Source organism: Myotis nattereri (assembly GCF_964212035.1).
Source record: "Myotis nattereri genome assembly, chromosome: X".
Lineage (NCBI taxonomy): Eukaryota > Metazoa > Chordata > Mammalia > Chiroptera > Vespertilionidae > Myotis > Myotis nattereri.
In genome coordinates, this window is record NC_138078.1 from 42645653 (window position 1) to 42660288 (window position 14636).

General features: G+C 46.6%; 2 protein-coding genes across 3 annotated transcripts in view; both read left to right on the forward strand.

Moving 5' to 3' along the window:
- The first annotated feature begins 3578 nt into the window (after positions 1-3578).
- The window catches only part of LOC308510781 (potassium voltage-gated channel protein egl-36-like), a 29461-nt gene continuing 18403 nt past the window's right edge, over positions 3579-14636 (forward strand). The window contains exons 1-3 of one of the 2 annotated variants that reach the window (XM_081080818.1): positions 3579-4086; positions 4364-4584; positions 5170-5703. In XM_081080818.1, the coding sequence (XP_080936944.1) occupies positions 3951-4086; positions 4364-4584; positions 5170-5703 (891 nt within the window). In that variant the 5' untranslated portion in view covers positions 3579-3950. The remainder of the gene's footprint in view (positions 4087-4363; positions 4585-5169; positions 5704-14636) is intronic. The other variant, XM_081080819.1, reaches the window with a different exon arrangement.
- LOC308510954 (voltage-gated potassium channel KCNC1-like) lies at positions 5924-8289 on the forward strand (the record flags this gene model as incomplete). Its single annotated transcript, XM_081081002.1, has 1 exon — positions 5924-8289. One exon carries the CDS (start codon positions 5924-5926, stop codon positions 6761-6763), a length of 840 nt encoding a protein of 279 aa, XP_080937128.1. The 3' UTR covers positions 6764-8289.

Sequence of the window (14636 nt, forward strand, 5' to 3'; positions counted from 1 at the left end):
CCCAGTTCACAAAATGTGCTTCAGCCCCATGTGTAAGCCCCCGTCACCCTTCAGTGCTTTCCATTTTCCATCTCATTATCATTCTTTCTTCCCTTACCCAGCTTTCTAAGGAGGCATTTCGTCCCCAGCCTGCCAGCAACCAGCTTATTCAGGGCCCTATCCTTTGGACAGATTCCTGGAACTCTAAACTCAGTTGGGAGAGGAATGAAGAAAGAGGACTCCTGCCTGATTTGTTGTTGGGCCTCTGCCTGATTTATAGTCATCTGCCCCCAATTTCATTCTGGAACCGGGCTAGGGCCAGGCCTTATTTTCCTGGCAGTCCAACTCCTCACCACCTCCTCTTTCTACGCAGGCATCCAGCTATAGGCCAGCTGGAGGTCAAGGATGATGGCTTATTGGTGGGGCCAAGCAGCTGGACTTGGCCTAGATGCAGCCCCAGGGAGCTTCTTATTTCTTAAACTTCCAAGAATCTCCATTCCCAGATGAAGAATGCTGTCAGCTCTTGGCAAATGACACAAAACCTGCCTCCCTTTCCCTTTTCTGCCTGAAATTAAACCTTCCTTTCCTCTGACCTACAATGTAGATGATTTCTATTAGGAACTTGACTAAGAAGGCTTTGGGAGATCAACTAGGGTGCAGTTTTGTGTCCAAAGGGAGAAAGGCCCAGCTTTTTAACCTCCAAACTAACTTGTTAAAACCCCTATTGAAAGAATCTGGGAATGTCCTCTCTAGCTCTGTACCCTGGGTCTTCAGATCTGCATATTCTAAATAGAGGGGACTGTGTCAGGCCCAGGGAACAGCTTTCAGAGCTGGTTCAGAGAAGGAAGGTCTGAATCCCCTCTTCCAAGTCCCTTTAAGAAACTGAACTCTCTGGCTCCCAAGCTGTCTGTTATCTACACTCTTCAAACTTTCTTGGTGAAGATGTGTTATAATATATCTGGGTCCTGTTTTCTGCCTACAGAAAGAGTGGCTATACGGATATCCTATGGATTATTCCTGGAGGGTAGCTTCCCTGTCCCCTCATCCTTCAGGGGGGAAAGGGAGCCAGGGTGTGGTGGGAATTCCACTTTCTAGGAACAAGGCCAGTAGGTGAAGCTAAGCCTCTTAGCCACTGTGTGGCACCATTTATCCACTTTTCTGTGCAAGGCTCATGGGTGGTGGCTGGGTACAAAGCAAACTGAAAACACTGGAAACTTTTCAGCGATTTACTTCTGACTTGGTTACTAATATGATGAGGGTGATTGGGAAAATATCATGCCCATTGTGACTTTCAGTCCTTCATTTTGTGACTTGGGAAGCAAGTAGGTGAGTGTACCACAACAGTCATCTGAATGGTGCAATTTTGGACTTTCGGGATGAATATAGAAAAACACACAAGGCCCAAGGTTTGTGTATGAAGTTGGGGATGAGGAGGACGTGGGTTATGGAAGCGGAAAGACTTTCCAACACATGGACCAAGATTTATCCTGAGCCTTCCATTGTACCAGGGAAAAGATGAGTGAACCATTCATTTGCTGGGTAAACAGTGACTGGTTCCAGGTACCGTGTGATGGAGGTAAGGCTGCAGTGGTGGGTGGAAATAGAGTGGATTGTAGGTGGGACACCAAGATGAATACACCCCAGAGGTGGAGAAGCTAAGAAGTAAACAAACAACCAGCACATAAGGGAGAATGGAGTCTATGCTAAATAGAACTATAAACTGCTGGGGAGGTGGAGAGGGAGGAGGAATAAATTCTTATAGAATGGTAAGGAGGACTGTAGAATGGTAAGGAAGGTCTCACAGAAGAAGAAACATTTTAGCTGGGCTTTGAAATTGTGTGTGTGTGTGTGTGTGTGTGTGTGTGTGTGTGTGTATTCTGGAAAAAGAGAGGGCATAAGGGGGGAGGAAAGGAAGACATTCTTGACAGAAGGAATGGCTTAAGGAAAGGTAAGGGGATGGGTTCATGTATGCAGTTTGGGAGTATTTTCCTGGATTATCTGGGTGGCACAAATGTCATCACAAGGGTCTTAATAAGTGGAAGAGGTGGGAGGCAGAAGAGATGGTCAGAGTGGTGAGGTGTGAGAAGGACTCAATCCATTGTTACTAGCTTTGAAGATGGAGGAAGAGGACTAAGAGCAAAAGAATGTTAAGCAGCTTGTAGAAGCTAGAAAAATCAACAAAACAGATTCTCCCGTAGAACCTCCAGAAAAAAAAATGGAGTCCTGACAATACTTTGATTTTAGCTCAGTGAGACCTGTGTTAGCCTTCTGACCTTCATAGCTGAAAGATAATAACACATTTATGTTATTTTGAGCCACTGAATGTGTAGAAATTTGTTATAGCAACAATTAGAAAACTAATACAGTGGGGAAATGGATGCATGCACAATAATGTTTTAGTAAGAACAGTGCTCTAGACTAAAAACCTCAAAGCAAGTTGTGAGAATGTAGAGGACAGGACCTTGTTTTGGGGAGAAGAATTCAAAGAAGGTTCTCCCAAAGAAGTGACACTGGAGATGGATGTGGAAGAATAAGTAGCTAATAGATAGCTGGAAGGGATAGGACAGTCATGAAATAGACTGGTTATTTTAGGGATTCAAGAAGGGCTAATATGGATGAGGGGCAGGACACAGGAGGGAAAGGGGGTGGGGAAGTGAGAGAGAAAACTAACTGTTGCCTGAACCCTTCTCACTTGGAAAGTGCTGAAGTGCCCGTCATTGCCTGCCCTCCTTGGCTGATGTAAGAATAGACAATGGAGTTAAGGACTGCCACAGCTGTGTTTGTCACCACAACCCACTCCTCCCCCCATTCTCACCACCACTGAAGGGACCTTCCCCTCCACCAGCCCCACAGCAAGGCAGTGATTAAGAGGGAAGAGAGTAGCCAGGAGCCTGTTTGCATGTCTTGAAACTCAATCCAACTGACCCTGGCTCTGAGAGATGGACTGAAAAGGAAGAGCTAGGGAGTATGTTAAATTGTGGTAGGAATCTATATTCTTCCTAGAAATTTAGGGTCTGGTGATGAAAGAGAGGCATTTTCGGAGTTGGGCCAAGAGGTGGGGGTGGGGCTATCTTGGAATTTAGGATCTTCTGGGTACTTGATTAGCAAACTCTCATCAGTGGAAAAATAGGAGACTGGCCTAATTCCCAGGAAGGGGTCCTGGAGGCAGAGGTGGAGGAGGGAATGAGAAAGAGGGGGAGGAAGGAATGTGGCTTATCTCAAGGGGCCGGGGATGCTGCCAATTCTGGCATAGATCATGAGCAAGCAGGCTTTTCTCTGAGGCTGCTTGTTCCCCTGCCCCTGTCCTTCTCCGATTCCTACTCCCATCCTTGGCACCAAGGCCTCTGGAGAAAAGGGAAGAAAAATGAGTGCGGCAGCGGGAGGGCGGGGGGGCGCGGAGGGGCGGCAGGGAGAAAGAAAAAGAAAAAAATGAGTGGGTAGAAACAGCTAGATACAGCCAAGAGCACATCTGGCCTCCCAAGCTATCTTCCTCACTTCCCCCTCCCCCACTCCCCTTCCTCCTTTTCAGGCTTCTGATGAGAGGATTGTAGAGGAGCTGGGGGGAAGGTGGGGAATTAGAGTGGGGATGGGCGGGGGGGGGGGGGGGGAGTTGTTCGAAATATTAACTGGTCCTGTGATGTGGCTTCTTGGCTGGAGCCTGACTACCTAACTTCCTGTTTTTCTTCCAGCTGCCTCCTCCCCTCCCTCTGCTCTGGGCTGGAACTAAGCTGGGGGAGGAAGGAGGAGCAGCAAAGTTGGCCAGGGTCTCTTGTCTGATTCCCTACAGGCTGGGGGCCAGGAAGCCCTTCCTAAACAAGCAGGCAGGAACACATATAGCCCTGAATCGGATTGTTGCCTCTCAGCCCTTGCTCCTCTGGCCACAGCAGGAACGGGAGGCTCCTGGAAAGCCCCAGCTCCTTGCCAGCTCTTCCATGAGCACACCCTGGTCCTGAGGCCTCTGAGATCTCTCCATGCAGGAGCAGTCAAGAACTCCGGAGGCAGCAGCAATGCTGGCCACACCACCCACCCCACCGTCTCCAGCCCCCCTGCCCAGCCAGCCGCTGGTCCCTTCACTGCCAGTGTTCGTGGATCATGCAAAACAACCAAGTGAGTAAGGAAGGACTGACTGAGAGGTGAAAGGAATGGGAGGTGGGTGTGTGAGGTGTGATGTTCTCAGACTGGAGGTGGCTGCCTGTGCCCTCATCCTTTTTTGCCCTCAGGGACAAACATGGGATGCCCCAACAGGCTGCTGGTTAGGGGGTATGGGACACTGAAATGTTGATCTGGGTAGGTGTTTTGACCACCCTGGTTTGCCTTTCTGTGCTTCTACCACCCTCTCTCTCTCCTCTGCCCCCACTCTCTTCTTGCCCCTTTTTGTTCCCAGGCAAGGAGCTCATTAAGCCCAAAGCAATTTTAGGGCGCCCAGTAGAGAGACCAACGGATGCTGCTGCTGCTGCTGCTGCTGCTGCTGCTGCTGCTGCTGCTGGTACTGCTGGTGCTTTTGGTGCTGTTGGTGCTGTTGGTGCAGTTGATGCAGTTGCTGCTGCTGCTGAGTGCCCAGGACCAGGTGCCAGGGAAGTCGGAGTCAAAAATCATCGTTGTCAGGTCTGCCGACCCCCCAGCCAGTTTCTGAAGTCAGGCACTTCCTACTCCTTGTGGAGGCAAAGGGATCTCTAAGGCCCTCCAGCTTCCTCTGTCACTCCCATCTTCACTCCATTTCCTGCACTTAGCCTCCCTTGGCAGCTTCTCTTTTCACCCTCCCCCATCTCTCCCCCACCCCAAGTTTTCAAAGTGTTAGAGGATTAAAAGACGTCCCTGTCCCCATCTTGACCATTTAGTCTGTCATTGCCTGTCTGTGACTCCTCTGCTGTATACCATGACACAATTGTTCTCTCAGAGTCACCAGGCATCTCCTAAGAGCCCCTGAAAGACATCTGTATCCAGGTTAGGCTGTTTTTTCTCCTGGAATTGCTGGGCCCAGGAGAGGCTCTGGCTAGTCACTGTGACTACACCTGAGAGTTGGCTGTCCTCCTGATTCTCGAAGACCTAGGAGGAAGACACACCTCTAGCTCCTAGCCTAGGGTAGCCTCCCTTGGGTATCTGGGCTGCCACATCACTTCTGTGGTCCTCAGTTCTCTCCCTGCCCTGGCTAAGCCTTGTCCTAACCCCTGTCATCCCTCCTCTTGCCAGCGGATCCGAGCCAGCCGAGAAGCAGGCTCACAGTTTGCCATGGAGGGCTTGGATGATAAACTGATCCTGAACGTGGGGGGCATGCGCCATGAGACCTACATCAGCACTGTGCGGGCCTTTCCAGGCACCCGTCTCTACAAGCTGACCGAGCCACCACCACCTGGCACCCCAGCTGCTCAGGGCCCACCAGTTCGAGAGTTTTTCTTTGACCGAAATCCTGAACTCTTTGGCTACGTGCTGGGTTACTACCGTACTCGGCAGCTGCACTGCCCTGCCAACGTTTGTCGGGATGTCCTAGAGGAGGAGTTGGCTTACTGGGGCCTGGCAGAAGCACCGCTGGCACCTTGCTGCTGGCTCAAGCTGAGTGGCAAGGAGACCCAAACCCAGGACTTTCTGTCTTGGGAGGTCTGTGAGAATGCCCACATGGATGAACGCCTTTTGCTGAACCCCATTGGAGGCCAGGGACTGCGGAATGCTTGGAAGCCATGGCTCTGGGTGCTTCTTGACCAACCCCAATCTTCCTTAGGGGCCAAGGTAACTTATTAACAGTGTTGTAATGCCATGTTAAACACTCTTACTCCCAAAGGGCCCTGCCAAGATGCCACAATGGCCACACACTTGGCACAGTGCTTGGGCCCTGAACCTACAAACACCCAGGACAATTTGAGGGGATTCCTAAAAAGGGGAGGCAAAGAAGGGTGGGTGGGGTCCAGTTAGAGAAGTGGGGATAACTGTAAATGGGGGTACTTCTGACATGCCTCTTTTCCCCCAGTGCCTTTCCCTGATCTCCACACTCTTTGCCGTGTGTGCTCTGGTCATCTTCTTCCAGGAGACGGAGGTCCAGCTGGATTACTTCTCTGCCAACTTCACTCCTGTGGGACATGGGGTAGGGGTTGGGGGAAACCATCAGCAGCAGCAGAACAATGGTCTTGTTTACCGCCGTGCTCCCCACCTACTCTACCTGGAACTGCTCTGTGCCCTTTGGTTTGGAACTGAGCTCTTTGCCCGGGCCATTTCCTGCCCTGATAAGGTGCGCTTCCTGTGTAGCCCTCTCAATCTAGCCGATATTTTCTGCCTTTTCCCTGTGCTGGTGGAATTGGTGGTGGGTGACAAGGCTGAACAGCAACCCCGTCTCAGCCTAACACTTGGGGCCATTCGTTCTCTCTATGTCTTGAAGCTGGTTCGTCTCCTGGGCTTCCTTGAAAAGTCCCTGGCCATGAGAGTCCTGGTTCACACCCTTCATTCTTCTTGGAAGGAGGTGTGTGCTTTTCTCCTGATTTGGGTAGCTGAGATCTTATTCTTTGGCTTTCTCTTCCTCTATGGGGAGCTCTTGGGCATGTCCACCCCAGGTCAGGGTGAGCCCCATTTTGGAGACATCTTTACATGTCTCTGGTGGACTGTCATAACTCTTACCACTGTTGGCTATGGAGACGTCTATCCCCTCTCTTCTCTGGGCCAGCTCACTGCTGCTGTCACAGCCACGATGGGCATGTGCACTGGTGTCTTGCTGGTACCTGTGCTCCTTGTCCGTTTCCAACGCTATTATGCTGTAGCTCTGGCCCACCAGAAACTGAGGCCTAATGGCATCCTGTAATGGGCCCACTGGCAAGAGGGGTGGACCCCACCATCGCTACCTTCCTCTTGCCAGTTTTTGGTTACAAGATAAGGATTTCTAAACCTGGATTTGGCAAAGAATCCTTCAAGAGAAGCCCCAGGTCATGGCAATCTTTGCTAGTCAGTATTAGCTAACGTTAGCTTGAAGGGTAGACTCCCCATTATCAGGTGTGCATTCTGAAGGAAGGGGCTTAGGGGCAAGGCCAGCTAGGCCTCAGCTTCCCCCTGTCCCACCCTAGGCCTTTCTCTTAACCCCGAAGTGACCAGGAATTATAGATGATAGTTCTTCCTGGATTGGTGCTATAACCCTCTCTCACCCAGTTCCCCACTCCCATCCCTTTCTCCTTTTCTCCCTTCCCCCCAACTAGACCATAGTTTAGATGGGGGACTTTTGAATGATAATAGTAATAAGATATTAACATCAGTCTCCTATGGATATCAATGGTGATTGGCTGTGGGTGTTAATAGCAACTGTCAGTGGATATCTGACAGCAACTGGTTATGAGTATTGATGGCAATCAGTATCAGCAGTGCCCAGGCATAGCCAGATTATAGCATTGATCCCCATACTGGCTATGGGACAAATGCTCCTTAGAGCCATAAGGAGGCCTTCGGAGCTTCTCATAAACTCCGAACAGATGTGGATCAGCCAGGTCTGAACCCAGGAAAGCACTCTAACTCCATGGCCTCCTCATTATCCCATTATATTTTTCCCCACTCCTTCCCTCTTTTCCCATCTCAGTGATATTTTTTTCATAGTATTTTAGATATAGTATTAACCATCATTAACCACAATATATTAGTCAATACTAACCATGCTATCTCAGATACAATAACAATATGTAATCACTAATAGACATGAAATATTATTGCTGCACATTGCATAAGTGGGATCGAGGAAACTGAATTTGTTGGCAACAAAAGGCAAGTGATTTCCACTTACAGATTTTTAAAAATATATTTTTGGATATACTCATTTAAAATTCGTTTTAAAATTTCCAAACACTTTTCAGTACCCACAATGGGTCTACCTCCAACCCTTGCTGCTATTGATTATTCCCTCCTTTCCACCTCGTGTCCTCCTTTTTCTACTACCTGTATGCTCTTCACTCCTGGCTTTTCTTGTGGTGCCAACAACCACGTTCCTCTCCTGAAACTGGCTTCCAGGAGGGAGAGAAAGGACCTCCTCAGGTCTGACTTCAAGCTTCTGGGGTGTCTGAGGAAGTGCTCCAGGCAACTGAGCTGAGCAGGGAGGTTTAATTGAACTCTCACTGTTGCTGAAGCTGTGAGCATAATTCTGTTTACAAAACTTTTAAATAAAATATCCTTTGAACTCTTCATTCCAGGGTTTATCTGTGATTTTGGGGGTAGAAGCTTATGGACATGAGCAGGGATAGGGTTGGTGTAGTAAACTAATGACAAGATGTGTAGGCAAATTATTTGATAGGATAAAAACAATTTGCTATCTTTATTGTATCTGTTCCTCAGAATAAACTATTATTACACACCTTGATGAGAGAATAACTTTTTGTTTTTGGTGGGAACAAGGTGGGGTGGGGAAGGGGTCAGGCCCAGAAATTGAGGAAGTAAAATAAAAGACTTGCTGTCCCGTTTAGGGCATGATAGTGGAAAACTTGGGCACTTATCGGAAGTAGGAGCTTATGTGGGGAGAAGTTTCCATTTAAGAAACACTGAAAGAAGCCCAACAGGTGTGTCTTGGTGGTTTAGTGTTGACCTATGAACCAGGAGGTCACGGTTTGATTCCTGGTCAGGGCACATGCCCAGTTTGCAGGCTCAGTCCCCAGTAAGGGGCATGCAGGGGGTGATTGATAAATGAATCTCTCTCATCATTGATGTTTCTCTCTTCCTCTCCCTCTCTCTGCCTCTCAGAAATCAATAAAAACATATTTTAAAAAATAAGCCTGTAAGTAACACTAGAAGGGATAATAGGGAAAGTGTTCTATTAAAAACAAAACAAAACAAAACAAAAAAACAGGTAGAATGAATGTCAGGGCTGGGAAAAGCCTGGGAATTCATCAAGTCCAACCCCGTTTTGTTTCAGGTAGGGACACTAAGGCCCAGAGAAAGGCTGGGACTAGGCCTTGGTTACACAGTGAATCAGGAGCAGAACTAGAACTGCAACCATCTTTGTCACACAATAAGGAACAGTTTTTCCCTTTGCATATGGGTTGGATGGTCAGACATTTTAACCCAAGAAGAGGAGAAGGGATAGGGGAGTATAGATTTTCATGGCCTGACTAGTCCTTCTATAATGAATCATTATGGAATGACAGTGATGAAAGGCTTAGTATATGCCTATTTATATAACAAAACCCTATATTTACATCTCTCCTAAGCCTCTAGCACATAATGCTCTGCAAGAATGAGTCCACAGATTATACCAAATTTAGTGATACTCCAAGACTAAATTAACAAATCCCCTAGACTTTAGGACATTTCCTGAATGCTGAGTTTTCCCCAGTATTTAATCTCCTCATGATTTAGGTTGTCATTTCTACACTAAGGTTATCCTAGGTCTTTTGGCCAGGAATGAACTGCTTCTACTCCAAGGAGAGTAGGGAGTAGATGAGGATGCTGAAAAACACTTTAATTTGAGTAGCTTCTTCCATATATTATGAAGAGTTCTTTGCCTCACATGTTAAAACTTCTCAGCCATGCAAATAACCCATTCTCATACTCACCTTCAGAGCACAATCACACTCCATCTTCAAACATTCATGCACATCCCCTCAAATGTGTAGGCAAATTATTCAATAAAGTAAAAAAGATTCTTTTACTTACTTTACCTGTGGCAGAGACCCCACTGACCATGAGCTCTATATAGGCCTGGGAAGTCTCGTGTTACTTACTGATGACTAGGAAGGAAAGTGCAATATCCCAGTACACACTACTATCTGGACCCCTCTTATTAGGACAGGGCCGGGAAATCTGTGTGCCAATGCTAGTCTATGTGTCTGGCCCTATCTGGTGAAACATCTAGTTGTCCCTCTTTGTTCCACTTTTGCCTCAGCTCTTCAGCAGTTGCCTCAGCAACTACTGTCTAGTTGGGCCTGCACTTTCAGGTCAGACCTATAGAGGGCAACCACTGCTAGTTTATGAGAAATTATTCTGGGTGTGGCTTCCCCTCCCTTCACTTCCTTTTTCAGTGCCTGTAAAATTCTAGAACCAGAGGCTGTTAGAATCAGAGGGTGTGTTTAAATAACTCAAAGTTGGATTCCCTCATGACACAGATAGGGAAATTGAGGCCCAGAAAAAGGAAGAGACTAGTCTAAACTCAGACAATGATTTATTCAGTGGTGTTAGAGCTAGAAGTCAGATTTCCTGAATCTCCGTCCAAAACTCTTGAAACACAGTGCTAAGCATCTAATGCAAATACCTCATTTTATAGTAGCAGAAACTGAGGCCCAGGACAAAACTTGTCTAAGGTCATACAGTTGTGACAGAGCTAGAACTCAAACCCAAGTATTCTAAATCTGGGAGTCCTGAAAGATAATGTTAGGCATCTAAATCATTCTGTATATTGAAGATGTAACGGGCTCAGAGAGGAAATGCAATTTGCCTGAAGTTGCAGAGTAAATTAGTTACAATCAGAAATAGAGACCAAGGCTGAATGTAAAACTGGGACTGAATAAAATTTTAGGATTCTAACTTCCCATCTCTAAGAAACCCCAATAGCTTGGGGACTTGGTATCTCAGAATTAAATATCAGAGGAGGGTTGAAGTCCTTACTAAAGCTGGCTGTTTAGCTCTAAGGAGGCTGGAATTTGGGGCACAGTGTGTGTGTGTGTGTGTGTGTGTGTGTGTGTATGTGTGTGTGTATGTGTAGGAGGTGGCTCTGTGCACTCCTGTTCTGGCCTCCCTTCACAGAAATAAAAACTCAACAAAAGGCTCACCTCATTTCTCCCCTTTCAAATCCTCTGGCTTTGAGAGTGAGAGGATGACTCACTGGGTGCCCACAGTCGCTGAGAACATAATTGCTAGCTGGGACATCACCATAGCACCCAGCCATCACATTTGCAGAAGGCTGCCTTGTTTTTGTCAAAGCTCTTTCCTATCCTTTATTTTAATTGAAACTGCTCCAAGCTCCAGGGAGCCAGATGAAGCATATATCATTAATACTTTTATAAAGAAGAAACGGATTTATGGGTGTTGGTGATGCAGGGACTCTTGACTGAGCAAGTTAACAACACACTAAGATTAAATCCCTTCATCCTTTGATTTCAAGGCTTCTGGAGTGTGGCATATAAATACCCAGAACCCCAGAGAAAGCATCAGTGTCCCTCAAGTGACCTGATGGAGGCTCTCTCCCTCATTTATTCATCATTGAGCTGCATTGAGACACTCTATTGGGCTTCCATTGGAGATGAAGGAGACCTGAATCCTGTCCTTGAGTGTTCTCAATCTGGATATCTATGGAGTCTCCAACTCACCCATCAGTAATCCTCAGTCTTCTCTTCTCCTAGAAAAATGCTCATGAAAGGTTCCTTTCAACTGATGGTGCTGAGTTTTATAGTCTTCTCAGAGCACTTTATTATGAGTCAAAAGACCAGCATTCTAGTTCCAGTTCTTCCATAACTTGACTGTGTAATGGTGAGCAATTCCTTTCCTGTCTGTGAGCCTGTTTTCACATCTGTAAAATGATGAGTCAGAGGAGTTGAAAAAATGAGTATATGGTGGTTAAGAATCTCTGGCTCAGATCATCTAGGAAACGGAGAACCTTTGTGATCTGTGAGCAATGTCCTCTCTTTGGGTGAAAAGCTGGAGGGTAGGAACCAGTTGGCCTTGTTATGAGATCCTTCATCCTGCTGCCTTCCTCCTTAGCTCTGCGAGCCCTTTCTGAGGGGAGAGGTGGGGGATGGTTGATCTTCCCAAGACCCTCAAAGGAATATCATTTCTACCTCTACTCAACAACAACACTTAGAAAGCACTGGAGCTATTTTGGGTTGGAAGCTATTCAGCCAGATTCACACTCTAGGGCTGGGGTGGGGCAGAGAGAGTGAGATAGAATCAGAGGCAGAGAGATGTAGAAGAGAGAGAGGTTGAAAGGAAAAGGAAGAGAGACAGACTAGGAGAGACAGGAAGAGACAGAAAGACAGACAGAGAGACAGAAGAGAGAAGGAAACAAAGAAAGAGGGGAGAGAGAGAGAGAGAGAGAGAGAGAGAGAGAGAGAGAGAGAGAGAGAACGATAATGATAGTGGAAATACTTATTACCAGATGTATCATGGGAATAGCTACATAAAACCCTTCATCTTACAATAATAAAATCCAGAACTGGAAGGATCCTTGAAAAAATCAAGGCCAGAAAGGGGTTGAGACTTGCTCATAGTCACACAAAAGCTAGTGGCAGTGCCAGGACTCAAGTCCATGACTAGAATGAGATAGCTCAAAAGAGGCTGGCCTGAGACTTCAGAGGCCTGGGATTTGTAAGTCTGTCTTTGCAGGACTATGACCAATGCAGTAACACAAGAAGAGTGCCAGTCCATTGTCTGCCCCAGAGGAGGCACTAGCATCAGAAGTTTCATTTTATCCTCCATCAACTCTCCTTTGTGCACCAAGACACACACACCTGTGAAGGCTGAATGGTGTAAGTTCAGTTCTCTAATATAGTGCTTTTAATAGATTAAAGGTAGGCTTCATGGAGGAGGTAACTTTAGGGTTGGGCCTTGAAGGATAAGAACATTAAAATTTTTTAAATGTTAAAGATGTAGTCATCCTTCTAAAGAAATTCAAACAACCTAGTTAAATTTAAAGTGGGTAGGATATTGATAGGTGGAAAGGGAGTGGTTCTAGCTCAAGGGAATAGCACAGGGTGCAGGAAAGCATAGGGTGGGCATGGGTAGGGAGAGGGCAGAGGACATAAACAGGGGCAAGGAACCCCTGGTATTATTTACCCCATGAATGCCAGGTATCTGGGTTGGCTTGTGCTGACAGTGGAAAGGAAAGAAAGGATTTTGAGCAGGGACAAAGCAAGAACAGCGCTGAGCTCTGGAATGTTTCCATCTAGCAGGCAGCCTCATGGAAGATGGATTAGTGAAAAGATATTGACATCAGGAAGCCCTGATCGATACTTTTTGCTATAGTCCAGACAACAAATAGGTAACAGGAGTCTGATGTGGTGAAGTGGGAGTGGGTATGGATGTAGTGGAGTGCAGTGTGGTTTTCTAAAGCTTCTATAGAAAACCATACACTATAGTATTTGAATTAGGACAATTGGGAGGAGGAAGGAGAAAGATGAGCAGGGAGTCAGAAAGTAGACCACCCCCCTGCCCCAGAACTCCCAAATAAATAGCTATCTTCTTCTCTTCTGGTTGGAGTGTGTGTGTGTGTGTGTGTGTGTGTGTGTGTGTGTGTGTGTGTCTTCCGTGTGTATATCAATGGCTCTTGAGTGTGTGTATGTGTGTTACTTTGTGTTTCTCAGTGTGTGTGTGCAGCCTCCTGCATCTGCGTATGGATCTAAATGCATCTATATTATCTCTGTGTGTTTCATCTAATCCATGCTGTGGTTAAATTGATTGGCTAACAGAATGACTTCACATTGCCTTGTGCATCTTTGGGTACAGGAATAGGCATATTCTCCCTAAATGTGTCTCTGAATTCTACTTGATTGGTTAACAGAGTTATTTCAAATTCCCTGTACTCCATGACACAGCTATGGCTGAAATCCAATTACTGCTGACTGCAGAAATTACCATAATGCATTTGGCTTGATTTTCCAGACAGTAATTTAGAACCCCACCACCTCTCCATGCAAATCTATCCAGCTAAATGAGACCAGAATTTGGAAATTCTTTTGCAAACAAAACTCTGTCCCAATAAGAGCTCTCTGCTGCCTTGTAAAGGGAATGGGAAGGAAGTTGCAGCCCTGAAGAAACTCAGACCCCTTATTATGGTTTAATTCTGCCTAGAGACAGAGGTATGGGTTCCATACTGTCTTTAGGTCTCCTACAGAATTCAGGCCCTTCTCTTTCATTTTCTTTCCATTCCAATCTGTGAAATGGGGCGTGTTCTCACCATGTTTTCTTCTAATTCCCAGAAGCCACCAGCTCTACCAAGCACAGTAGGTTCTCAATAAATATTTGTTGCCTTTAATTGAATTATGGCTGTCTAAGCCAAGGTCCAAAGAAAAAGAGGAATTTACCCAAGCTCTCAAAGAGAATTATAGCTTGACTTTTGGTTCTGAATTTCCCGTTAAAAGCACTTGCAACTATATTATTCTGTCTCAATATAGCTCAGGTTCAGACCTCTAACAGTGGATGGCTTATGCTGCATTGACCAGTTGGGTGACTGGGACCAGTCCCTTTCTCCTCTCTAAGCCTCACTGCTCTCATCTACACCATGGAAAGATTAGGCCATTAGGTCTTGAAAGTGCCCTTACAGTGCTATTTCTAGGAATTTGTGACCAACACTGACAAAAATCTGTATGCTATTGGGTGGGGAGGAATTAGTTATAGCTTGTCTCGGACGCTATGTCATATACTCCTCCTCTTCTGACTCAAAATCTCTGTTAAAAGAAGTAAAATAACTTTTCCGGTTTGGGAAATCTTGCTCTGGCCCATAAGCCACTGCGCCTCTGGGAAGTGGGACGGCATGTCCAGCATGCAGCCTCCAATGCCTTATAGGGCTAGAAAGGCCTAACTGACTGGCTGGGCAGGTGGGGAATGGTTGGCTGGGAGAAATTCTCCAGTTCCGGAGGATCTAACCCTGAGGGCAACTGCCACTCAGCCTTGGGCATGTTGGCAGGCTGGGCTAAACAAGTGTGTTCTGGAAAGGCCAGGAATGATGTCATGGGACGCTTTGGGCTGCAACAACAGGAAACCACTGAGTGTTTACA